The sequence below is a fragment of the Takifugu flavidus genome, chromosome 12 (genome assembly GCF_003711565.1).
Source record: "Takifugu flavidus isolate HTHZ2018 chromosome 12, ASM371156v2, whole genome shotgun sequence".
Taxonomy (NCBI): domain Eukaryota; kingdom Metazoa; phylum Chordata; class Actinopteri; order Tetraodontiformes; family Tetraodontidae; genus Takifugu; species Takifugu flavidus.
The window spans coordinates 14,696,195-14,721,652 of NC_079531.1; the positions used below are offsets into that span (position 1 = coordinate 14,696,195).

Sequence of the window (25,458 nt, forward strand, 5' to 3'; positions counted from 1 at the left end):
CTAACTTTTTAAAAATATGGGCTAACTTGTTTATTTTAACATTAATTGCCCCACCCCACCCCCTTATTAATTACTTTCATTTTTTAAATCAAGAGTTAAACAACACAAAAAGGAAAGTTTGAGTGCCTCAGGATTAATTAAATACAAAAATATGCAGTTTACTCCAAAATATTTACACTTTCATCTATAAACTCAGTCACACGTCAGTCGAAAAGGAAGATGAATTATTAACTCATCCCAGCTCAGATTAATGTTAATTTTTGAGAGTGCGGCTCTTCCAACGTTAGAGAGTTTCACTATATTCTGCGTCTTCTTGTAGTAAAAGCTGCGGATTCTGAACATCCACATAATCCTGCCAAAAAAAGAGAAAAACAAATGTTTGTGACAAGGATATTCGCATGAACAAACACCGTCATTACTGTAGAACTTCCAGTTCCTGTAGAACTAAACATCTGAGCTGTTTGTTAAACCAAGAACAGGGGACTTTCTGCAGGTTAATTAAGAACCGATCTCTAAAAAGACTTGTCAGCTGGGTGTTCCTTACCGCGTCGTTTTCCATGATGTTCTCCAGCATAAGGACGACCTCTGTGAAGGAAGGTCTCAGGCTGTACGGCTCCAGCCAACAGTTGCGCATCATGTGAAGGCTGCGGGGTCAAAGGGTCGCACATGTATGTGATGCCATCAGGGAACATACTAATGATCAGCTCCGACTAGAGTGGAGGACTTATTTGCATGAGATGTGCTCTCATGTCTAAAACGACAGGTGTATGTGTTTTCACTCACATTTCTGGCCTGCATCCTTCAGGATTTGTGTTCTTATGACCGATGCTAATGTGGTAGATCACAGCCTCTGATGTCTCCAGGTTTGGATACGGCAGCGTGCCTGGATGAGAAACGCTGCTTTTTAAATCGGGGCTCAATCCCCACACTTTACGATTGCTGGCTCCTATGGGAGCCCCCGACTCACCGAACGACTGCATCTCCCACAGCACGATGCCAAACGCCCACACGTCTCCTTTGAAGCCGTAATAGTGATTCTTGAAGTACTCTGGTGGGTACCAGCGCAGTGGAACCCGCTGCTGTTGCAGACACATGGAAAATGTTCAGGTTTTTTTTAAAATCTATACGTGCGTATACACAAATGTGACCTCCGGCTCAGCTAATTATCATGAAACTCAGACCACAGCGGTGGTGGAATTTGTGAGTGGGGCCCTGTCGGATGAGCTGAGAGCAGACGGCTGAAAATGTTTCCTGTTGTTGTTTCAGACGGTGGCCGGGCAGGAGCGCCGTGTGGCTGCTGCTACGACGTCTCCGTTTGCAGAGTTCCGTCTTTCGGCCTGTGATTTTACTCCATGTTTCCAGATGTGGGGAAGGAAAGAGTGAGCCAGATGTCCTATAAAAGGAAGGAGCGCCTTCCTACCCGATGGCTCCTCCATCGGCTGCTGCGGCGGCTCGCCATGCGGGTCAGGTCCCGGGCCAGGCCGAACTCCGCTACTTTCACTTCCCAGGGAAACTTGTTGACCATGATGTTCCTCAGAGCCAAGTCGCAGTGCACAATCTGCAGGGACGAGCGAGGGCTTCAGCATCTCAGCGCGGATAAATGCATGAAACCCTTCTTTGTCATCACCATTTTGGATCTGAGGTGTTGCATCGCCAGGGCGATGTGGTAGGAGGCGATGGTCAGGAGGCTCTGCAGTTCGGGGTCCATGCTCAGGTGGGACTTGTGGGTCTGCAGGAAGGTCCTCAGAGTGCCGTAGCTCACGTACTCCATGATCAGGATGTAAGGTTCTACACACACAGGCGGCGGCGTCTTCACAGGGGAACAACAAAAAGAGACAGATGTGTTGGTCTCACCCTCGCTGGTGTTCCAGTCCAGTAACTGGAGGATGTTCTTATGGTGCACCAGCTTCCTCATGATGGAAACCTCCGTCTCCACGTGTTTTTGACGGACACCTCAAGGGAAAAAGAAACATTCAACCAGTTCGACCTTTAGACCGGTTCTGTTGTCCAGTACAACCAGTTCATCTGTTGTCACCTTCTTTGCTGAGCTTGCAGGTGAACATGCCGTGACCTTTGCACGTCCCCCGGGTCATCCTGGCCTGGTAGAAGACGCCCTCCTTCCCGGCTTTGATCAGCTGCATCAGGTTCAGGTCGGACTTGATAAAACGAGGTCCCTTCAAACAGGAGGCGGCAGAGATCAGATAAAACACTCGACTCTGTTCTCACGAGACATTTCCTCTTCTGCTTAAAATAGGTCAAATATTTTGAGGTGAGAAATAGTGATGTGATGGCCAATGTGTGTGGGTGGGCGTGCGCGTGCGCATGCGCGTGCGTGCGTGCGTGCGTGCGTGCGTGTGTGTGTGTGTGTTTTCTGACCTGCTGCAGCCCTTTCCACAGCTTCTTGGAGGACGATGCGTTGGGGCCGGTCCTCTGTAAAGGAGCTCTTTCCTGTTCTCCCTCCGCCACCTCCTCCTCCACGGCCAGGGTCGGCCTGGTGGGCCTGGGGGCTTCCTTCGGAGGAGCGCTACCTGTAGGTTCGCTGCTCCGCAGCTCTCGAATGGTCCGGACCAGAGAGCGGTACCTGCAAAATAAGAAGCCATGCGACGCTGTATTCTACGATTTGGTCAGGAAACGGGTGAGGTGGGAAAGGTCGAGTTAAAGGGCGTAAAATCTGACCTTTTCCCACAGTTACATAATCAGAAAAGGGATTTTGTGAATTCTCTGTAAAATTTAAGTCTTTCTTACTTGAGGAGACACAGGAGACCCATCAGAAGAACCGGCAGGAGGAAGCTCACGGCTCCTATTGAGATGTATATGTGGATGTTTCCATCCAGGCACTGATCTGAAAGAGCGATTCAGGGTCCAAATCAGCTCAAACAGTCAACAACAAACCTGGATGTGGAACCCGACGGCTCACCTAAAGCAACGGCAGCGCTGGAATTAGTCATGGTGCCAGCCGGACGGGGTGGAGGTTGGAACTACGTAATCAGAGCTAAAAGAGTTTTAGTCCTCACGCAACTTTAACCAAGTGTAACAAAGAAGCGCCCCTCACCGGTCTCTCAGCATCCATCTTCAGCAAGAAGCAGCACACGCTCGGCTTCTCTCTTCTCGGTCCGGACTTGAAAGGCAGGAACCCGTCGAGAATCTGACCACGCGAGGTGGAAACCTTGAGCCCCGTCTGTGCTTTCGCCCCAGCAGGAACTCTGAGCGCATCTTCAACCGCAGCGGCAGAACAGGAAATGAAATGCTGCAGGTGCCTTGACATGTGAAACGGAGCTCTATGGCCACCAAATATAACTTTACAAAGGATGGGCGACCATTAAAATGTAAAATAAATCTTGGTATTTATGTTATTTCTGGATTGTGGCTGATGCTGTTATACTTTGTGAGATTTACGCTTTGGAAATTCAAGATCATGGAGATGATAAAATCCTGCAAATTTAGCTCTGAAATGCATAGAACTGTACGACAAGGCCAAAGCAAAACGATATACTCGTAATAGAGCGCTCAAGTTTTTGGAAATGCTTATTATCCCCATTGAAACCTTCAAAACACTCAGCTCTGGAGTGTATCTTTGCTGCTTCAGGGTCAAGTTGTGATGACATATTATTGTTAGACCTGAATATAGTTCCATTGCGTTAAAAATAAGACGATGACGAAGATGAAGAAGATGCAGTTTGAAACGCTGTCCAGAAGAAAAAGGCATATCGGTCAGTTTTGGTCGTTTCCTCTGCAGAATTTAATTGGTTTGCGTATTGAGTTACAGATGGACAGCATCACTCCATATACAACTACGGTATATTTTACAGCTCATATTCAAATAGTTTTCATTGGTTTATTTACAAAACGGTTTTATTTACACGTTTTTCACTTCAGTGCAATGTCACTTTCTTTCAACAAACACGTTACAAAAAAAACAGTTCTTTAAATTAACAAACCTGGTTCAGATCCGACTGAAATTAAATAAAAAGAGGCTACAGACATCGACAGACAGCTCAGTAGTAGATTGCACTGCCTGCCCAATATTCTTGGAGAAGTGCGGGAAAGGGGGAGGGGCTAGAAAGGATTACCATGGAGGGGGAGGGGCTTGAAAGGATTATCGTGTAAAGGGGAGGGGCTTGAAAGGATTAAATGGAGGGGGAGGGGCTTGGTGGATTTGCCAAGGAGAGGGGGAGGGGCTTGAAGGGATTACCATGGAGAGGGGGAGGGGCTTGAAGAGATTACCGCAGACATCAAATTGAGAATTTTCACCTCAAAAATTTGTTCTCTCTCTAAGAATTGTGCTGAAATTCACCCGGAATTTAGGTACATTGAAAAACACACAAGTACTGGTTTGACGGAACATTGACAACAAATCCGAAGCGGGGGTTCCCCCGGAGACAAACTCTTCCCTTTGAGCCACGCCACACAGGCTAGACATCGTCTAAAATTCCCCGCGCAGATCAAAAGGTGGCGCAAACACTTTTTATTAACCAGTGCATCATTAACGTTCCGATAACGGGGCAGCCGGTCAACGTGGGGAATCGAACCACCGACCTGTTCAGTGTAAATAATGAGTCTAAGAATGGACGTTAGCGTCCTAAAACTTGAGTTTAAAACACAGAACGGCTATGAAACCCAAAACAAACGCCGATTACAGAGGAAATCCACCAGAAATTAGATAAAATACCAGAAGATGCCAATTAAATACAATTTATGCCAGTTAAAAACAAACTGGGTCTGTTGGAGATAAAGTGGCCTGCGGAACAAAAGCATTAAAAGTGAATTGACACTAGTTCAGCTCTACTCTGGGGGCGAGGAAGGATTCCTCAGCTTGGATAAATCGGACAAAGACGGAGGTAAACGAGCGCTTCGGCTATTTTTCCACTTCTCAAACGGCTGATCAGGCGACTATGAGGTGGAACTCAGGAGGACTCTGTTCGTGTTCAGGGGTCCGACATAAATATCACAGGTGAGTCCGAATATCAACAGAAAGGTGCAACAGTGCTGAGAAATTAGAATCCTGATGTGGGGGAACTCCCAAATACTCCAGAAAATGAACAGTTTTACAAAAAAAAAAAGCCCAAACAAAGAATCGAACCCTCGAGTCATCTGTTGTGAAATCATGGCACCTGTGCTAAAGACGCTGAAGCTTTTAGTTTGTCACCCACCACTGATATTTGGCAGCGGACGCGTCCTACGAGGGCTTTTTCTTCTCTGAAATATTGGCATCAAAGATTCCTCCGCTGGAAGGAAGCATTTGAAGTGTCATAATACTGCTGGAAACATTTAGGGTGCGATTGGCTGCGTGAAAAGATGAGGTAGCATATGATTAAACGTCCCAAATGACACCGGCACTAGAAAAAAAAGGTGACAACATTGTTGATTTAAAAAAAAAATAAAGTTGAGGTGTGATTTACCATGAATGCGGGTTGGTGGGGCGCCTGGAATCACCTTAAGGTGAGTATTGTTTTCATCTAGCGATGTGGTAAATGCACAATAATTTAAATGTGGAAATTTAAATGCAAGAGTGCGTCTATGGTGAGGAAGAGGAGGTGGAGAGGAAAGAGGAAGGCTTGTTTCGTCGGGCTCAGCTGTGGCGCTCCTTTGTCCGTAATAGAGAAACCTTGACCTTGTCATCTTGGCAAAAATAGGCGCTGAATCACGCTTGAGAGCGAGAGCAGAAAGTGCTGTGGTAGTCTAGTCGTTTTCAGGACTCGTGCTTCCCTCTGGGGTCAGCAGGAGGCGCCAGAGAGCAGCACAGGTTGGCAGTGATGGGTGAAGACGATGAGACATCACTGGAGGACACAGTATTTTTTGTAGTCGGACTCAAAGTCTTCATCCATGCTACTGGTGTCGGCCATCTTTTTGCCATCGATCTTTGGCAGGAACTGCGAGTACTCGACCCCCTGCTGCTCGTAGAACAGGATGTAAGCAGAGTCGGTGTCGATCTCCTCGGAATGCACTTCCTGGTGAGACAGAACCGGTCAGTTGCAATCACAAGTGGTCACCATTGAGGCACGTTGTGTCCACGTCTCAGTGGAGACATGTCCACATTGGCCAGAGGGGGCACAAATGAACCTGCACTTGGGTTAAAAAGCACCAGATTACAGCATAAAATGCTTTATTTTTCTTTTCTGTCAACCACTGCTTGTTCGTGAACGAGGTTACTGAGGAGGGGGAGAGAATCCACCTGGACAGGTCTCCCATCCGGACCAGGACGCCCAGCGTGAACACGTGTGAATGTCCTACCTTACAGCTGCTGTCGTTGTAACAGTACCACTTCTTCTTCGGGTTTTTGGCATATGTCACATAGTGGCCTCCTCCCATGATTCCTGAATGGCACTGAGGAGGTGAAGGAGACAACAAACGCCTTCAGCTTTTGCTCTGAACGCATCATGTGTGCGGAGGAAAGAGTGAAGCCAGTGTTCCTGTGCTGCACTCACTGATATTGCATAGAGGTTGTAGACGGCGTCCAGACACATGTTGTCTCTGTGCTGCAGCAGTGAGTTGTCAGGGTCCAAACTGCTGTCTGTGCTACAGTCTAAGCTCAGCCCGTTGCTGTCGCCGTTGACCAGGACCACGTCACAATGGCTGCTGGACGCCTCGGTGCTGAGTGACGACTCTGTCGTCTCTTCTGGGGCCAGAGCGGCGCCTCCCTCTGCCTCTACCTCTGCCTCTACCTCTGCCTCTGCCTCTGCGTGCAGCTCGGCCTCGGGGTTTGCGGCTCCGTCCAGGTTCTCCTTGCTGTTGGAGAGCCAGTGCTTGCCACCCAGCTTGGCCAGGCGCAAGCGCGCTGGTCTGCGGCCTCCGCCGCCGCTCTTTGGGCTGCTGGAGGGGCTGCTGGTCCGGCTGAGCGAGGGCGCCGACTTCCTGCTTGAGGCAGGAGAGGCTGTAGGGGAAACCGCAAAGTTTAGTACACTTCCTCCACAGCTTTGGTTATGCTCCAGTAAAGAACCTTATCACACATCATGGTAAAAACAGAAAGTCAAGCACCTTTGGGCAGGTTGTAAAAGCCAGCGGGGGCCGAAATGGAGGACAGGTTGTCTTCTCCGACCCTCAGCAGGTCCTCGCTCTCGCTGCGGGACTGGAGGCAATGCTGCCCCAGGTCTCTGGGAGCCAGGAAGGCACTGGGGTCAAAATTCTCCCTCGGAAATTTGACAATCTTTTGGGATTTGATCCAGCGACCGTTCACGAACTGGAAGCGCTTCAGGTGGACAATCTGAAAAGTATAGGGTTGAAAATGTCGGACGCTGGATTCACTGTCGTCCCTACAGCGTACAGTTTCCCCAAACTGAGACTGACCAGAATGGGGGGCAGCCTCCAAAGGTCCAGCTTCTTGGTGGCTAACCGATGTGTCTTGCACTTGGAGCAGTAGTAGAGCTCGTCTTCTCCCAGCTCTTCCTCACTGGTGAAGGCCTTCAGACAGCTGTCCAAGCTGATGGGTTCGGCCTGGTCCCGACGTGACTGCTCCACACTGCAGTGTTCTTCCACAATCTGTGGGGAAAAGATGATGGTCAAGACCCTAAACAAAACATACAAGTGTTAAAAGTATTTAAAGCTGAAAGGTGCAGCAATGGCGCAGAGACCACTTAAGACTGACGCGTGAACATTATGACGAGAGAACAGCACAATAGTGACTCCGTGTGGTCAAATGCAGAACTGCAGCAGAAAAGCAGGTTTACTCAAACAAGATTTGAGCTGCACGACTAATCAAATCATAACTTTGACCGGGTTTAAAGGGCCACTGTATGTTTAATGTGATCATCAATCACAATGTGCTTCAACCACCTAAAACTGATTAACTCTTTATCCAAGCAAATCTCAAACATCCCATTTTAGACTGAACAAAGACAGCATGTGTGTGTGTATGTGTGTGTGTTTACCCTCTCCTGGGAGGTCTGGTAGCGGAGGTGCAGGGCAGTGGGGTCCCAGTCTACGGCAATATAAGCATTTCCCAGCGAGGCTCGGTCATCTGTGCACTCTATTATGCAGCCTCGGCAGAACCTGGAAACACACAAGCCGTTTAATCAAGCTAAAATGTTCATTTCTCATCTCCTGAGATGTGGCGTCTAGCACCATTTCTACAGGCCTTTGTCTTACCTGTACCACGGACACCAGGCACACGTGTTGCCGTCTTTACCGACAACCCGTAGCGTGAAGGGGTACTGGTAGCCCATGCTATCATCACTGCGGGTTCAAAAGAAAAATGGGATGTGGAATAGTTTAGCCGAGCTGACCACAAAAGCTCCGCTAGCTGACTTTTACAACCGAAAAGCAAAGCGGAACCAAAGTGGGTGAACACGGCGTACCAGTCCTGGGCGTGGTTGCTGGCTTCCTGGGGGGGAAGTGGGCTGGCCAGCCGGGACACCTGGATCCAGACCGCGTCGTACAGGTCTTTCTTAGTGGTGTGGACTGTGCACGGAACTATTAGTGGCATGCCGAACAAACTGGGCCGGTTCTTCTGAGACGACAGGAAGTACAGCTCTGTGCGCATCTGAGAACACAAATATGGAATTTAGGTCATTTTAAATCCTGTTGCAGTTATTCCTTACAGATCCTGACCGATCGTTACGGTAGAGCTCTCACCATCTTCCTGTGCACAGCGATGATGTAGCCGATGAAAGGACTCTCCTGGAGCGGCGTGACGCGCCCGTTGGCGAGCCCGTTGCCCAGGGGCATCTCGGGGCTGCAGGGAACCACGATGTTGGGTCCACCGTTGGGGATGAGCGCAGACCTGTCGGCCAGGCCGTCGCCACTCACAGAGCCGTTGGCTGTCGGGGTGAGGTCTGACGAGAGAATGGGGACGTGAGGAAAGGGGGAGACGCGCCACAAATCTCACACACTTGCTATCTGACGCTGTAAGGAAATAAATGTTATTATGAGGTGAAGTTCAGCAATAACGGGGAGGTTGTTCTGCTGCACCTGTAAGTGTGGGCGAGCTCAGGGACATGGACGAACCCGGTACCGGGATTTCAAACGCACACAGGCAACCGTTAGCAGACACCCGCACCTTCTGGTTGTCCAGAGGAAAGTTCTGGAGCACAAATAAATTCAGAGTTAGGAAAATAAGCGCTCCTCTTTGTGCTGATGTGGACAGATGTTTGATGCCAATGCGGCTTCTTGCTCCGTGTCTGCACCTTGATGTTGGACGTGTGGACCTCAGCCAGGAGGATCTGCTCCGGCTTCAGGCTGCACAGTTCGCTCAGCTGTTTTTTCAGCCCCATGTACTTTTCGTCCATGTTCAGCCTCAGGCCGTAACGTACGGGAGTGGAACCCTCCAGCTTAATCACTGCAAATCCACCAAAACACCACACGCCGTCAGCATTTGTATTGAAAGCTGGCCTTCGACATCAGAATCCTCCCATCGGCCTCCTCACCGATGATCTCCAGATGCATGTAGCTATCCATGGGCAGGGGCAGGGACAGGAAGTTGAAGGGGTCGAAACGGGCGCTGATGTGTCCACACGTCTTGCATTTCACCTGGGACTTGAGCTGACCGTGGAACAGATCCACAACGATGGAGCGGTTCCTACGCAGGTGGTTCTCCCAGGCCTTTAAGATGACACGATTAAGGAGGAGACAGAACAGATTTAGGAGGAGACAGAACTATTTTCCTAAATCTCCTCAGAACCTTTATCCATGTACTCGAATTAAATACAACTTAGAGGTATTTTTGCTCTAGTTTTGTTATTTCTTTAGACTTTACAGCCCCACAGGTGTTTTCCTGTACATTAAAGCGAAGCCAATGAGATGACTCCGGTTGTCTCGGCAGTCTTTTCATTCCGCCTTTTAGTGTCGGATCAGCGTGCTAAACACGAGCGCCGTGACGGCCGATGAACAGAACTCATCCGTATTGCTCAGTGTATAAACCTAAGCCATAACAATCCAATTGTAAATATGCACTGCTGGCAACGCATCCACGGGTATAAATACTGCTGTGACAGGCCGAAGCAAAGCAACAAGTCTGAGCCCCTTTGTGGAGAGGAAAACGGGAATTTTGGCATCATTCACACGCAGCGTTTCTATGCAAATTCATAAATATGCACTGGTGACGGATGGAAAACATTCCAAAGAGCTTTTGGCTGCATGAGTCTATAAATCTTTGAGAGGTACCCGTCCCACCTGTCACTCTCATGGAATGATCTATATTTAAAGTGAAGGGGGATTAGATGAAAAAGTTCAAAAATGATTCAAACTGTCACATCGGCGTCTCTTTTAACCTGGATAGGTCACCGGTAATTTATGCTAATCTCATTATGTTCCAAGGACAAAAATCTAAACATTCTGAGGGTTTACACTGGCAGCTCCAAGATCATAGAGATGCAGGTGTGAGGTGCGTGGCACGTCACAACAAGCTCATCTTCGGATTTAAACGCGGCCAGTTTCCAACGTTCCGCGATAGCGAGGAAGAGGAGAAGCTCGTCGTCCTTCAAAATGGCTGCTTTGCACCTGTGCCATTTATATCACAAGTAAAGAAGATGAGACGCGTGATCTGACCTCAGAGGCCACCTCCCAGTCCGGACGGCCATTGCTGTCCTTCAGCTCCACGTAGGGTTTTTCGTGGACCCTGTTCAGGTCTTCGTGGAGACCATCCAGCAGGAAAGCCAGCAGCTCCTGGGAGTCCTGCTGCTGGAAGCCGTTAAACCGCGGCGCGTACTTTGCTATCGTCCACTGGAGAGGAAGACGTCACACACGCGTGAGCTCGTGCACCCATGCATGCAGATCAAACAGATTCAGTTTGCAGGGAGAGCAGGATGAGCAGAGCTTACGCGGAGTTTAAGCGGAGCCACGCTCTTCTGGGTCCCGCTCCACAGCTCCATCACCAAATCCCCGTAACACTTGGCCATGTGACCTCGCATTCCGATGGGGTTGGTTCTGCAGGAAAACTCAGTGTCAGAACCGCACAGTCGTGTCAGCGACGGGAAGATCGGCGCACCTGTTGAGCTCGTAAAGATGTCTGCCTGACAGGAAGTAGTCTGTGAGAGCCGTGGTGTTGCTCACGCACTGAATGCTGGAGTTCATGAAGCAGGTGTTGCCAAGGTTACTGAGGCCAGTGGCACCTTTTTCTGTAGGGACTGGGTCGACAGACGCAGATGTAACCACTAACTGATTATAACTGAAATCAAACAAAACTGGTTTCAACCTGCATGAGAACATCGTCCCCCTCGTCATGAGATTGTTCAGAGTAAACAGGAAGTCCGTATGCAGGTTATATTAGAAATTAGGACAGTTATGAATTCATCATTGCTGCCTGAACTACCCACAAAACAACAAGTTAAATGTCACCCAGCTCACCTTTGTGTCTGTCCATCTTACTGCTGTTGGCGATGAACGACATCTCCTCAGGCCAGCTCATGTCCTTGTTCCTGACTGTGGGTAAGAATTTCATGTAATTTCCCTGCCTTCTTTCTTGAACACTCACGTTTTAAAGGGGCTCCAAATGCTCAGCTGATCCCAGACTTTTGTTGTACCTTCGATGACGAGCTGCTGCTCATCCTGGATCTTCAGGTTCTCCAGCGTGTGGTCTTCATCATCCAGGAGGGTCAGGTAGTTCTGGAGAATAAACAAGCTGAAGATTATTTTTCCTTCTTGGGCAGCACCTTATAGAAAAAGCCAGAGAGGGGTTCCACCTACAAATCTAAAGTCCACATTCCAACCAGTATTCTTCACCATACAAAAAACAGCAATATCCATTTAAACTCATGTTTAAAGGAGGAAAAGTGAAGTGGGCCAATGTGGGACAGACCTCGCTGTTGTAGAGCCAAAGCCTCATGTCTTCCTCCTTGATGCGGAGCCTCTGGGACAGGTAGAGGTGGATATCTTTAATGGTGTCTATGCGGCTGAAGCAGCCCGTGTAGGCCAGCACCCTCTTCAGAGGAGCACTGGGGGATGGAACGCTGCCTGTTGATGCACAAAGAGAACACACGAACGTTCACACGCGCCGGCCTCGTGTTGGGTGTCCATCGTTATCAATCTGGTGAGGACGAGCTGTAAGGAGGCAGCAAGACAAGCTTTTTTTTTCTTTTTTTAAACAAATCAATCACAGAAAACTTGATTGGTCAATTAACTTAGTGATTTAGTCAACTCTGATTGGATAAATCAATCCATTCGCGATTAGTGAGATTAATTTTTGCAAAATCAACACCCGATCACCAGTGTTTGTAAGCTTTAAATCAACACAACTTTGCCACCGAAGCGTACAGCAAACCAGGCAGTTTGGGAAATTTAGGGCTTTTTCTCCAGCTCCAGCGGCCTTAGACGCCACACAGATGCCCTCAGTTCTCCGCGCTCGTTCCAGTGCGCTGCTCCTCATCTCATTAGGTGGAATAGGCTGTGCAATTAGATCCTTTTGAGATATTTGGCCGCCTGCCTGAAGCATTAATGATCAGCTGAGGCTGAGTTTGAGTCATGATGGAAGCCACAGCTCCACCAGGGATCCAACACTGGCTGCACTGGACCACTCTGCACTTTTATCTCAGCAGTGATTCATTTATATCCAGCACACACAACCTAAATGGACAATAAATACTGAAGTCATCTGCAAGGCCTGCCCGTGGGTCTATATATAGAAACCCAGCACACTGGACCTGGACTTTCAGAGCTGGATGTGACTAAAAAAAAAAAAAAAGTTCTGGATTTACTGTAGAACGAGTGGAGAGCTAATTTTGGACCACAGGCGTAGCGTGACGGTTAGCGCCAGCCACGAGGTTGTGGCCTGTATCTGTCCGGGTTAATTATGAAATCAAAGGCCCCCGTTAATGGACTGACAACGAGATATGCCCGATATCGTCCTTGCGAGGACAGAAGCGGAACAATTGCCTACAAAGCGAATGAGGGGATAGCAAAGTTTGTGAAGATTTAAAAGTTTTTAATTATCAAACTTTTCATTCACGGCCAGAGCTGGATGAGTCGACTCTAGCGGGATTAAGGGGGTGGGGTGGGGGGGGGGGCAGTGAAGCGTTCTGGCGACGGCTTGTTCTGGTCTTGCTGCAGGCTTACGTTACCTCGTGGCAGGATCATATACGGTGGGAACATTCGCATGGTGGTCATACCCATATTGACCCAGACGTTGGACTGTGGGGAGCGAGTGGCCGGCTGCTGGCGGAGGAAGAGGAGGTAGCGGGGAAAGAGCTCCAGCTCTGCCTGGCTCGTCTTGCTGTCCAGGATGACCTGCGGAGGCGGAAGCAGAGGATGGCGCCTTCATAATGGTCACTGTTGAGGCTGACAAGCACCTTCTGGACCTGAATCTGCTGTTTAGTCTACGTCAAAGCTGCAGTTTGTGCAGCAGCCTAAACAAACTCACACCTGAGATGTGAAATTGGTGGAGCGGAGTTTGGAATTGGAGAAGATGCTGAGCAGAAACGGACACTTGTCAACATCAATAGTCAGAGAGTACAGACCTCCGCCAAGCAGCTCATTTCTTCACATATGACCCGAAACTAATACTCCGGTTAAATGGAATAGCTTCAATGAGGCAGAAAACTCCATTGTCGGCAAATATTAGTTTTGGGTGTAAGACACAACATGGCAGAGGTCTATGATCAGTTTGAGGCAAAGTAAAAATAAATATGTGAATAAATTGGCTATTTATATCTGGATGATAATAAAAATGGGAATTTAAACTAACTTTAAAGTATCTCCAGGGATCGTCATTGTCCCACATTAATCAATGTCAGTTGGGGGAATACATTGTTTTACCACTATAAGTTTATTACTGATTCTAAACACAACTTTGACTGAATGTTCCACTCGGCTCCTCGCACCGACTGCACGCTATGCGTGGCGTTCGCACTCACTGGCCGCGGCAGGCTGAGGTTGGCACCGTACCAGTGGTACAGCGCACGCCACACAGGCTCTGGCACCGTCTCGAAGTCTCGGCCAGGCACGAGCTGCAGGGAGCGCTTCAGTCTGCCGCCCTCCAGGGTCAGCGTGGGAGCCTTTGCAGACACAGCGCACATGAGGATTGAGCAAACGTGGACATGAGAATTAGAGAGAAACAGACAGCTTCCCGTGCCCAGAGGCAGTTCTGGAAACCAACCAGTGGTTATGCTATCAACTGCATTCTGTTCTTTAGTAAACAGGAAAACAGCGCTCGATTCTCCAGACATCTCTGAATTAGACTCCTTACACTCCGGAGGACTTTGCAAAGCTTTTTAAATAGCATAGATCTTTGCCTTCATGGGGTCGGTGTTGACCAGAGACTGGTTGTCGATGGCCCCGGGTCTTTGTGCAGCCAGCTGTGAGGGGATGTGGCCGTTGGCTCCAGAAAAACACTGATTGTTGTTGTCTGATGTGTTGTGCTGACGGGCAAAACAGCTCTCTGTGCTGGAGGGAGCTACCTGGGGGCTCAGGGCTGCTGGGACAGGAGGGACCACACACACGCAGGAGGAGAAGACAGAAAAATGTTTGCAAACAGGGAATTGGCGAGTTTCATTTAGGTGTTTCCATCACCTGAAGCACTCTGGGGAAAAATGGGCGTGCCAACCTGTTTCTGTAGCCTCTGAAGAACTGGACACGCCGTCGGGGGACCTTTCCTCGGAGGGGCTGACGAAGCTGAAGGTTCCCAGTCCTCCCAGTCGGTCTGGAAGTAGGGGCTCCACTGTGGACGCGTTGACTGAATTTCGGAGTGAGCTCAGGAGGGATGGCTGCTCCAGCACAATCCCCTTATGCTCCTGGACAGGGAGATAACAGCAGGGACTTCCCTGTCATTGTTCAGATAAATTAATGAGGTGCTGCACTCACCAGTTCATTCACAGTGTGGTTTGATTGCATCTGAACACAGCAAACCGGCCGCTGGCCGAGGTTTGCACTACAAACTTTCAGTTTTCTGGGAAGCTAAATGATTCCTCTGTGTCATATTTCTGATGTTTACATCTCCACTGTGGCGAGCAGAGGAACAGAAAGGGTTTAAACCAACAACTGTCTGCTTGACTTACATATTTAACATAATCCTTCCACTGCTGCCACCACAGCATGGAGATGAGGAACCAGTTCTGGCCCTGCTGCAGCCCATGTCTGCTCTCCCGTTCCAACCAGCCCCTAAACAAGAAAACGCAACATTTATCCAAATGTCAGAAGTGGATGGAAAGAAAACGGTGAAGGAAAAAGATACCTGATGATTTGTCCCTCCTCCTCAGGGGTTCCAGGCCTGAGCCCAAGGACTATGTGGCAGACCTGTACCAGGATGGGAATTTTAGGAACAATTTCAACATCAGGATAACATCAGGATGAAGTGCACCCACCTGGAAAAGGAGGTTTAAGAACTCATTGGCCAGCGCACTGCTCACACTCCAGATCTGGTAATCCTCCAGGGTCAGGTGACGCAGCTGCCACAAACAACAGAACCACAGGATATGATTTAGCTTGCGTCCGTAGCTCCAACCAGACAAGCGTGGGGGGAAAACAGCACTGAAGCTGGTGTTTAAAACCTGAATGAGGAGAAATCTGTCTACCGGCGTCGCCTCTCACCTTGGTTGTGTCGTGCATCTTCAGAATATCCTCGACTATGTCTGAAACGCTGCTGGTCAACTCCTGCGTGATAATAAGGCGCGTTAGCACAGACCAGCAGAACATTCACCATCCCAGCCTCAGACATGACAGCTTTTGATGAAGGTCGTAGGAGAGGGGCATAAACCTTGGAGTATAAACGCACGTTGGGTCCAAACAGCAGCATGGCGCTCTGACCAGATGAAGGCGCCTGACCCTGACCAGTACAATGGCGTCTGTGTCTGGGCTGTATAAACTTACAGGCAGCGTGTCTGTCCGATTGTCCTTCCACACTTCCAGCAACGCCACCACCATCTCGTGAAGTTCATCTCGAGACAGAACCCCGTCGTGGTCCACGTCGAACACCTTAAAGCAGACTGAAAGAACCCAGGAGAGGAAGAGCATTAGTAACAATCTGGAGCACAGAAGAGCTCCGTTTAATAGGCTCCGAATAAACGACACATATTTGAGGTGACACAGGTCCGACGGAGACGTTTCACTCTTCCACCACCGCCTATGGAAACGGCCTGTGGCGTTTTCAGGGCTTACATTTCTGCCTCTCGGCGATGGGCCCCCGGCAGCACGCCGAAAGTCCGCACGAGATCTCTTTAAAGTCGATGTGATTGTCCCGGTTCTCATCGAAGGCGTGGAACAAGCCTGGGCGACAGAAACCACCGTTAAACAAAGCCTTTCCTCCTCCACACACGGCGGCACGCTCGCGCTCTTACCTTCGCTCAGTGAGGCGTGGATGGGAGGAGAGACCAGGGGCACGAACGTTTCCAGGTCAAAGCGGCCGGTTCTGGACTGGGCTTTCAGCAGCCAGTATCGCTTCTCTAAATCTATAATATCCGACTCCTCCACTGCGCGACAGAAAAGACCAAGAGATCGGTTAACGAGACAGGTGGAGTGGAGAGAAACAGGAGGTTGTGGCACCAGTGTACCACCAAAAAGGTTAAGCTAACCAGAACTTCCTGTTAGCGGTGGGAACGGCAGTTATTCTGACGGCGCTGAATCCCTAGAATCCGTTTGTTACGTTGATTCATTGGGTTCGTTGGCGCAGTCTAATCGCCGGTCCGTTCACTGAACGCGGCATGAACGATCCGCGAATGGCAACGCCGCAGCAGCGAGAAGCACATTCAGGAAACGTGAATGAAAGTCCTCTTCACCAAACACTCGGCTAGGAAAGGCGGGCAGATTTATAGAGACAAACGCCGCAGCTGCACCAGAGATTCTGGAGCCCAAAAATATAAAGCGCCGCATCAAATGGTGGAAAGTGGAAAACATCCCACTTTGAGATTGTTATTTGGGAATATCTGAATTATTCCCATTTGCATTTGTCATGGCACATGTTGCCGATTATGTTTTGGCCCCTTGACACTCGATTCTTTTTGAAAAATTAGTCATCTAATTGAGGAATTAGGCGTTACAAAATCAGTCACTAAATAGAGGAAGACAGGGTGTCAGTGTTCCGTATCAAAGGACCGGATTGCAGCGCCGGTCTCATTCACCAAGTTCAGACTCACACAGAACTCAAGGATTCCTGCTGGTTGATGGTCAGAGGAGACGTTTTTGATTCAGGTTTTACTAATAAAAGATATCTCCTCTCCTTAACCACTTTATCCCTTTTGGGGTCACGGGGAGGGTAGACAATGGGTAGGGGCAGGTCCAACCGTGAAGTTTCGTGATTGCCGTGATAGCTTTTAAAAACGTGGCGCTCGATATTTCAACGGTAAAAATGGCCAAACAACTGAGACCAAAGTAAACCCAACATATACTGTAACAACCATTTGGTCAAGTGGCGTCTGACCTAACCTGTAACAGAGAGGCAGAGATCAGACAGATATAGAAACGCCATCTCTGCCATGGCTCAGTGATCCAGCCTCCCTCTTTCAAAATGCTAATCCACAGCTTAGCCTAATAGGATTCAGCAGCTAACTAGCTAGCTTTTGGTATGGAGCCGAAACTAATGACAGGTGTCAAAACACAGACAAACATGTTGACTTCCTGGTCGGGCTCGCAGACGGAATGATGACACACAGGTTAAACAAACGACCATCTCGGAGAGTCACTGATCCAGGGGTGATCCTCTAAGACTACGGCGGCCGCCGGGTCAGATGTTTTAACTCCAGCAGGCTACTTCCTAGGGGAGCTCCGAAGATCGAATCAATGATTTAAAACGTGAGAGGTTCTATATAGAGACAACATAGAGGAAATAATACGAGAGGGATAAATTATTGAGGACTACGAGCTGAGGCAGGCAGTCTGCCCGGGAGACACGCGACTAACCTTCCGTCTCAAAGCTCAGTTGCTAACTCGACAAAAACACACAACACTCCCCGTGCAATAATCATAAAACAAACATGCCCGAGTCCTCAACAACAAACGCCGGGCTTCAGGAGCAGCCAGTGCCAGTATAATGCTCCACTATGACCAGCTGCAGGGATCCATAAGGGTCAGTATTGCAGATCACCTCCTGCAGGCCTCATCTTCTGTGGTCAGCAGGTCAAATCAGCTCAAATCTCTAATCAGGACTGACTGTCACAGGGTTTGGCTGTTTATTCTGACAAACACTGAAGGATCCTGATGTATTTGTGGCAAATGAGACTAAAGACTTTCACCCCTGCCGCCTTGCTGTCTACTCCTGATGTTGCGAAACACCCGATGGGTGAATAATGCAGCGACTTCCTGTAGCTGTGTGACAATAACAAACACAGCACGAGCGTAGTAGTTGCAGAACTACTGGCAACAACTGCCCCCCGCCCTCGTACCCACCTAAAGGTGCAACTCTGTCCACGTGGCAGCAGAGGTACCATACCATTATCCAGGGAGCATCCTTAGAGAGGTGCTGCCACAGCTAGCATGCAGCATCGCGAGCTACGTCGCCCGGTGCGGAAGGTTCTCACCATCGATGAGTTATCGTCACCGCCGGATTTCGCCGCGCTAAGCTGCGCCACGAGTCAGGCGTCACCTTCTAGAAAGAGTGACACTGAACAGCGAGTGTGTGGCGCTCGCCCTCTCAAAGTTAAGAGGATAAAGCGGGAGCAGGCAGATTAAGGGACGCATCCAGGTTCTCCCGGTTCCTACCAGTCATCCATCCGGAATCAGACAAATCCAACCGGGTTAAATTTACCCTCACAGCGCCGCATCGCTGTGGAGAAACAATAAATCGCACACACACAGCAGCACCCGCAACATTACCGGGACATTACCCATAACATTACCCATGTTATCGAACTGATAAAGACCATTTAATTATGAATCCTGCAATTTTACTTCAGGGATTATTAACGAGTGAAATGAGCGCCACTTTTATCAACGGCTAAATTAAGTTGGGGCAAATTGATGCCTTTCTTTGCGCACGTTTGCATAGAGTTTGTTGTTTTTGGAGGCCGAACTTTCATTTTTACCTGATAGAAATGCCACTTTTGCTCAAGGACGTCAGGATCAAGCTTCTTTTTGACTTTCAAATGTACGTTAGTGAAAGAAAAAAGCACCAGTCACAGTGGCATCGACCTAAATATCACTGACCGAGGATGAAAGGTGAGTTTAAAGCTCCAAGAACAACCAAACTAAAACTGTAGTATAGTTATCTCATTTTTGATGAAGCCCTGTTGGGAACATTTTAGGCTTGTGAGGCAACAATCTCCTCATATTTCCCATTATCCACAATGTATCCATTTATTTTCCTTTTTTCCTGCGTTTATGGCCTTGGAACGTAGACGTTTTTAAGCGTCAGCGCGTTTTACAATTGATAAAAACTAAAAAATAAGCTAAATGAGTCGAGTTCTTTGATTTAAACTTGTTGTGTGCTCATTAAATACGTCGAAAATGGCATTTAAAAGCTAATTTTGCTGAGTTCTCAGCAGCTCAGTACAGTCCAACGGCACCTCGGGACCCGCGGGACCCGACATTTAAACGGTCATTTGCCGCCTTACACGGAACCATTAAAGCTGCAAACAGCTGCGATTCCGGTTTAAAATGCCATGAAAGTGAGCGAGCTGCCGTCGACCCACTTCAGATTTAGCATTCTTCATCATCATCATCAACAGGGGAAATGTCTGCTAGCTTTAATAAGAAACCACCTCCACCACCAGAACAGAGGGGGACTGAATGGGGGTGATAAATCAAGTCTGTCAGTCATTTCCCAGCATGCATTTGGTTGCCAATGATGGGAAGAAGATGCAGCCGGGAAACTCCCAGCTGACACCTTGGAGCTGTCGTTTATCTCCGACGTGCCGTTTGGTCTGAAGGAGAACAAAAACTCACAGTGTGTGACGCCGGCCAGGGTCTGGTAGAAGGTGGGCGTGTCGCTGTCGTCGGTGAGGGTGACGCACACGCCTCCAGACAGAAGCCACCTGGACAGCGTGAAGGCCTCCTTGTTCAGGAAGAGCCAGGCCCTGAAGCGCTCGTAGCTCACCTTCTCGCTCTGCAGCAACAAGAACGACACTGGGGTTTTTTGAGAAGAAATCTCAAAGGTTACCGGTCTTTTAGGGGACTTTTGCTAAACATTTATCTAAACAGACGTATGCACTGGGAACTCCGAGTTGGCCGACCTCAATGAAACACTTCTGGAGCGAGGTCGGGATTTCCCCATCCAGAATCTGCAGGACGGCCTCGATTTCTTCCCTCGCTGCGTATCCGCCCAGGTCACTGGCGAAGAGGCTGAAAAGGTCTGTGACACACACACACCCACACACACCCACACACACCCACACACACACACACACAAAAGGAAACATTTACAAGTAGTTCCTGGAAATGGAGATGTAACATGTCAATCAAGAGCTGCTTTGTTTCACGTTATTTGTAATTCCCATTTAAGGGGGAAAATGTTTCACCAAAATCTGCGTGAGTGTGAAAATGTATCAACGTACACTTGGACTTCTCCTCATCGCGCCCTCGGGTCAGGAGCACCAGGCCCACGATCAGGTTGTTGAAGTGCAGCCCTTTGGACGAGCCTCCGAACGAGGTGTAGATCACCTGAAACCACACGAGTCACCGCGTCAGCAGGTCCAGGGGGCGGAGCCTCCATACATTTCCACATCGCCCGCCGTGAAAGACAAAGACAATTCTGGCGAAACCCGAAATCCTATAATCTGACTTTAATGGGATGAGCCGCACGAACGTGGGCGTGAGGCGCCAGGCGGGCCGTCGTGATTCTGAGATTCCATTTGTAGAAAACAACCGAGTGCGCAGATCATGTGACCTTTTAAAAACACAACAAAGTCATTGTACCCAACACTTCCCCTTTGATGTGATAATAGCGACAAAATTAATGATTCCCAGTGACCGTTTTCACACACGCTCGGGGATTCACTTTAATATTTAATCACACGTAATCGACAAACTGAAGGTCGTGTTTTCCAGTAACAATAGGAAGGAAACGCATCAACCTGCATCAAAGTTGCTAAAGATTAAATCATCCTGTTTAATATTTGATCCATGAATCTGGGAGGAATTCACCAAAACTGGAGTTAAATTAGCGTAGCATTGCTATAACGGACGTGGTGACTCCAGCAGCCCAGGAGCTGTTCGGGAAAGTGGCTTCAAAAGAAAGAGAGTTTGAACACAAGTTGCCTTTTTTATCAAACCACAGGAGGGTGAATCGGTCCTTGCAGCTGCCAGCTGCTGCCATGGAGACGCGGACGTGCGCGGCGGCGTTTGGGATGACGAGGAACAAAGTTTCAACCTTTTCAGAGCGCTCACTCCCACACGGATGAGCTCACCGGTCAGCGTCCCGATTACAGGAGCGAAAACCCCGGCCGGACCCAACCGTCCGCTCTGCCGGGCCACGTGCTAAAGGAGACGTGATGAGGCACCTCTGGGTCTAAACAGAACAGGAAGCAGCCATTCATCTCTATACAGGTGACATCTTCACCGCCGAGATCACCTCTGGAAAGGTGCCGTCATGGCGTTTAGTTTACAGACGCAGCAGCTTCAGGGTCCAGGTCAGCAGCTGGACGGATCGGCCCGGACGCCCGTGTCCCGGTACCCGCCGCGGCGCCATCTACAGGATCAGCTCCCGGGACTCACCTCCGCGACTTTAAGTGGAACTCCGTCACCCAGAACCTCCCTGTAGAAGCAATGCTGGGTCATGTAGCAGTTGAGGCCGCTGGTTCTCTTGAAGGCATCTTTCAGCCGCTTCAGCTCCACATCAGTGACTGGAAAACACACAAATCAGAGGATCACCACATCTGTACGATTGGCGTCTTCACCCAAAGCAGAGCGCCAATCATAACTTGGGAAAATCGACTATGTCTTATGTCTAATGACGGTTTCTACATGTTTAAACAGGCACAACCTTAAACAGGGGAGGTCATTTTTAACTCGTGAACTGGCAGCGGCGCCACCGAAGAGGCTCGTGAGGAAATATTCTCACTCCTACGCACCAGAGCGCCGCGTCTCGTATAAAAGCCGCCATGACGACGCGCAGGGAACAAACCCACCGCAGCAATGAGAGGCTTGATGGAGCGTCCCAATTACAACAGCTGGTTAGACTGGTGCTGACGGCTGGATAATTACTCCTTAATGAATATATTCCAGCTTCCGTGGGGCAGAAGTCCTTCTCAAACACTGCTGCCATCATATTTCTGCAGCTTGCCAGGCGGAGCTCATTAAAACATCCGCTTTCCCTCCACATCGGTTTAATTAGCGCAGCCGTCGCTAATCAGCAGCCCACGCCACGATAACTCGAGACGCTCCCCTGCACGTGCACGACGAAGGTCGGTGGCAGGTGGCGTGAGAGAGGGGCACTTATGACTGTAGATGACTGTGGTCGAGGCTGTGAATCACAGGCTTTAGAGACACAGTGGGGCACTAATCACACGTCTGATCTGCAGCGTGCACGTGCCCCAGACGGAAAAGAGCGCACCTGGAGTGGATTCTAAAGCACAAACGCCATCTAAAAACGCCTTTAAAATAGATTTTTAGATCCCGATTTACACTATAACACAGCAGCTTCCTCCCGTGAGCCAATCAGAAGCCACATTCCTGACAGGTTGATCCCACTTGACACCTGCATCCAGACGACCTTCGGCGACATCATGACGAGCGGCGGCGATGGCGACTGTGGGCACGTACGACCTCCTCTGCCTTCCTATGTGTATATGTGTCACTGGAACGAGGGTAGCGCTGAAAAAAGGACGACGCGGCTTCACCAGCCGGCGCTGTCGACGGTATTTTTCTTTTTAATCTCAACCTTTAATGGTGGCAACCGTGCAGAGCTGAGGCCTATAAATATATTATAAATAATGTATTAAAACCAGAGCAGAATCATCTCCCCATTCAGCTGCCGTTACGTAACGGCCCGACGGCCCCGCAGCGCTGATAGAAGGTCACAGATCAGACAAGTGTCATAAATTTAGCTACAGCCGAGCTCCACCCCAGACCTGCTGGCTGGGCCGCTCAGAACCGAACCATTAATGGGAATTCTGGGCTTCCACAAGCATCGTGACACACATGGAAGCTGCAATTAAAGTTAAATAGTAAAACCTTTACGTTAACAAATGGGTCTCCTACACGTGGCGAGCTGCAATTTAAAAAGCTCACGTGCAAAACAGGATTTGCATCGTCAGTGTCGTGTTTCCGAACGCTATCGGGCGCAGGTTACTGTTCCAACCGTTTCCTGGACGGTCCTGCTATCTACAGCCCATAAACGCAGACGCTGCAACAGGAAACGGAGCCGAGCTGGAAGTGAAGGAGAACGCAGGCCAAGAGGACTTCCTCCCGAGGTCAGCAAGAGTGTAAACGCTTTAGGCACCGGCGTTTCAGACATATTAATTCACGTAAAACAAGCATCAGCCTACAATGGCGCCGTTGTTTCCATAGCAACCAGGGGGGTGGAAGCAGCAGTCAAATCCTCATCTACAAGGTGATGGTAAGAATGCAAAGCAGCCTCTAAAAAAGCCCGTGTGACATCACTCGGACGCTCTGGGCCGGGACAGCGGCCATCAGGCGCCATGGTCGACCCCGGAGGACGCCATGGTCGACCCCGGAGGACGCCATGGTCGACCCCGGAGGACGCCGGGGGGGGGGGGGGTGGAATGGGGGAGGGGGGTACCTGAGCCTATACTTGATGTGCTCGGGTCTGTAGTGGGATTTAGGAAGGCTGCCATGTGACTGGCCAGATAAGTCTGGATGGCTGGATAATTCCAGGGCCTGTGTGTGGTCACATGTGATCATCAGAGGCAATCAGCTCCGAGGAATGCCCACGTAGCCCCGGGCATGGAGCCGCCATCGGGGAAACGGCCATTCAGGTCTTAAGGGCGAGCCTAGTGTGGGCCATGAAGCATACATGCTGCTCCACGTCATCGTGTACACGGCACCATCCTGGATGAATGTGTAACAGCATATCTTAACCAGGAATGAGCGCTGACAAAGTTCACCTGGACGGGGGGGGGGGGGTTAAAGTTCAAAAGCAGCCATCGGCTCCTTTTCAATACACCTTATATGTGCACACAGGCTGATTTACACCTTCAATTTAACCATGACAACAAAGTGCTTCTGTAGAGGTCGCCATGACTCCACTGCTGTATAAACAGGCCGTAAAGTCCCTGTCTGACTTACTGTAGATGTTTAATGCAGCCATTTAAACGGCAGACAGGTATATTTGTTATTAAATCCAATGCACAGCTAGCATTAGCCTAACACTTTTAGCCGCATAGGAGCCTTTGGGTGGGAAAACGTGCTAAGCACGAGAAAATAACACAATCGTGCTTTTGAAATGTGACAAACGACGGGGTGGGGGAAAAGTGCGAAGGTATTTTACACCCTGGAGGACATAGCTGCGGCGACCCGGCTAGCATGAGAAGCTAGCCCGAGTGCGGCTATCACAAAGGTTAGCGCCCCTCGGTTTGACGTTAGCTGGATGATAACAGCCAAGATTTGGGGCACAGGCAACGGTCATCACTGGCTCCAAGCTGAACACCCCCCCGTGTTCTGGCCGGCCCCATCCCCGGTTAGCCACGACTGGACCGACATGCAAACGTGCAGCACCTACGGGGAGAGCCTCAAGCCAAACAACATCCACAAATCTGGTGATTGTCAGTCACCTTTCTGGTTAGCAAAGACATGCAACTAGTCTGCGTGGATCCAGAATCCTTGGTGGGGGGGGGATCTAAAGGAATCGGGGGGATCTAAAGGAATCGGGGAGAATGTGCTAGATTGTCTACAACTGGTGTCACAACGAGCCCAGTCGAGCACACTGGGGGTGCGAAGCGAGTGCGTCAAACACAGGCACAGCTTCGGTCAAACCGAACATATAATTAAAACCCGGGAGGTTTTTCCCCCCCGACATTTCTGCACGCCGAACCGAAGACGAGATCCAGAAGTACCAGCGGGCCCTTTAAAGCGGCGTGTTCCGATGCCCATCTCGCAAAGGCTTTCAGGGAACCAGAAGCGCCGTGTTTTAACGGGGACGCGCGGCTGCGGCGCCCGGCTGCGCTGACAGTTAGCCGACAGTTAGCGCGGATTTAGCCCGCTCCGCCTCGGCTCGGCTCGGCTCGGCTTACCTCTCTTCACGGCCTCGTCGTACGACAGGAATCCGATCCTCGACTCTTTGGCCCCCATGCTCCCCTCATTTCATTTCTGCTGGCGAAGTGAGCAGGTCGGGATTGTTTTGTCGCCCTGTCCGTTTATTGTGCAATGGGTGCCCAGTGCCGTGTATGTGTGTGTGTGTGTGTGTAGGTGTGTGTGTGCGCGAGTGTGTGCGATGAACGAGTGAATGTTTTCAGCGACGCCTCCAGTCTGTCACATGATCCGACTCCACGGATCAGTTGATCATATCCATTTAAACGTTAGAAAACGCGACCGATGACGAGGCGGACCTGATAAAAACAACTGTCTCCAAGTGGTGGCGGTCTCTCTTTAGTTCGTAACAACGATGAAAATCGATTTTTTTAAGAGAATAAAGCGCTGTCAAACCAAGCTGTCGATGTCGGGATACGGCTAAACGAGTGCTAGTAGCACCACCGTGTGGCGACTATGTGTAAC

General features: G+C 49.6%; 2 protein-coding genes and 2 long non-coding RNA genes across 18 annotated transcripts; 2 read left to right on the forward strand and 2 right to left on the reverse strand.

The window, feature by feature from the left end:
• Positions 1 to 133: 133 nt before the first annotated feature.
• On the reverse strand, positions 134 to 3,360 carry si:ch211-167j9.5 (tyrosine kinase receptor Cad96Ca). 6 transcript variants are annotated; one of them, XM_057050058.1, is made up of 11 exons: positions 3,053 to 3,265; positions 2,918 to 2,978; positions 2,746 to 2,842; positions 2,377 to 2,581; positions 2,036 to 2,174; positions 1,855 to 1,953; positions 1,628 to 1,788; positions 1,421 to 1,558; positions 968 to 1,079; positions 784 to 883; positions 134 to 644 (listed from the first exon to the last, which is right to left on the reverse strand). In XM_057050058.1, the coding sequence occupies exons 1-11, from the start codon at positions 3,263 to 3,265 to the stop codon at positions 416 to 418; spliced, it is 1,554 nt and encodes a 517-aa protein (XP_056906038.1). In that variant the 3' UTR covers positions 134 to 415. The 6 variants fall into 6 exon arrangements, with proteins under 6 accessions (XP_056906038.1, XP_056906037.1, XP_056906036.1 ...); XM_057050057.1 differs by having other exon boundaries at positions 134 to 352; positions 545 to 644; positions 1,628 to 1,953; XM_057050056.1 differs by having other exon boundaries at positions 968 to 1,076; positions 1,628 to 1,953.
• LOC130535189 (uncharacterized) lies at positions 2,133 to 2,640 on the forward strand. Its single transcript, XR_008953048.1, has 2 exons — positions 2,133 to 2,269; positions 2,398 to 2,640. It is a non-coding gene; the product is annotated as an uncharacterized LOC130535189 (long non-coding RNA).
• On the forward strand, positions 2,648 to 3,522 carry LOC130535185 (uncharacterized). Its single transcript, XR_008953044.1, has 2 exons — positions 2,648 to 2,860; positions 2,933 to 3,522. It is a non-coding gene; the product is annotated as an uncharacterized LOC130535185 (long non-coding RNA).
• A 193-nt stretch (positions 3,523 to 3,715) lies between these two features.
• usp32 (ubiquitin specific peptidase 32) lies at positions 3,716 to 25,394 on the reverse strand. Of its 10 annotated transcripts, none has more exons than XM_057050021.1 (34): positions 24,978 to 25,391; positions 21,502 to 21,629; positions 20,343 to 20,448; positions 20,022 to 20,140; positions 19,735 to 19,894; positions 16,197 to 16,328; positions 16,018 to 16,125; positions 15,730 to 15,845; positions 15,451 to 15,513; positions 15,225 to 15,308; positions 15,095 to 15,156; positions 14,919 to 15,021; positions 14,468 to 14,654; positions 14,157 to 14,338; positions 13,779 to 13,919; positions 12,987 to 13,152; positions 11,729 to 11,883; positions 11,454 to 11,535; positions 11,278 to 11,352; positions 10,919 to 11,057; positions 10,752 to 10,857; positions 10,480 to 10,653; positions 9,360 to 9,534; positions 9,120 to 9,271; positions 8,905 to 9,016; positions 8,569 to 8,768; positions 8,292 to 8,476; positions 8,083 to 8,169; positions 7,866 to 7,986; positions 7,285 to 7,476; positions 6,976 to 7,201; positions 6,426 to 6,871; positions 6,232 to 6,324; positions 3,716 to 5,948 (listed from the first exon to the last, which is right to left on the reverse strand). In XM_057050021.1, the coding sequence occupies exons 1-34, from the start codon at positions 25,033 to 25,035 to the stop codon at positions 5,775 to 5,777; spliced, it is 4,809 nt and encodes a 1,602-aa protein (XP_056906001.1). In that variant the 5' UTR covers positions 25,036 to 25,391; the 3' UTR covers positions 3,716 to 5,774. The 10 variants fall into 10 exon arrangements, with proteins under 10 accessions (XP_056906001.1, XP_056905994.1, XP_056905992.1 ...); XM_057050014.1 differs by having other exon boundaries at positions 14,157 to 14,335; positions 14,468 to 14,684; XM_057050012.1 differs by having other exon boundaries at positions 14,468 to 14,684.
• Between the last annotated feature and the right edge of the window lie 64 nt (positions 25,395 to 25,458).

What these genes read in the sequence shown, in the direction of transcription:
- si:ch211-167j9.5 (XM_057050055.1), bottom strand. Translation starts at nt 3,265, where the DNA reads ATGTCAAGGCACCTGCAGCATTTCATTTCCTGTTCTGCCGCTGCGGTT. An exon ending in AGATGGATGCTGAGAGACCG is followed by an intron (nt 2,979 to 3,052) that starts GTGAGGGGCGCT and finishes CTGATTACGTAG; the next exon opens with TTCCAACCTCCACCCCGTCC. An exon ending in CTGCAAGCTCAGCAAAGAAG is followed by an intron (nt 1,954 to 2,035) that starts GTGACAACAGAT and finishes TTTTCCCTTGAG; the next exon opens with GTGTCCGTCAAAAACACGTG.
- usp32 (XM_057050011.1), bottom strand. Translation starts at nt 25,035, where the DNA reads ATGGGGGCCAAAGAGTCGAGGATCGGATTCCTGTCGTACGACGAGGCC. An exon ending in ATCGGACAGACACGCTGCCT is followed by an intron (nt 15,514 to 15,729) that starts GTAAGTTTATAC and finishes ATTATCACGCAG; the next exon opens with GAGTTGACCAGCAGCGTTTC. An exon ending in AGATGCACGACACAACCAAG is followed by an intron (nt 15,309 to 15,450) that starts GTGAGAGGCGAC and finishes TGTTTGTGGCAG; the next exon opens with CTGCGTCACCTGACCCTGGA.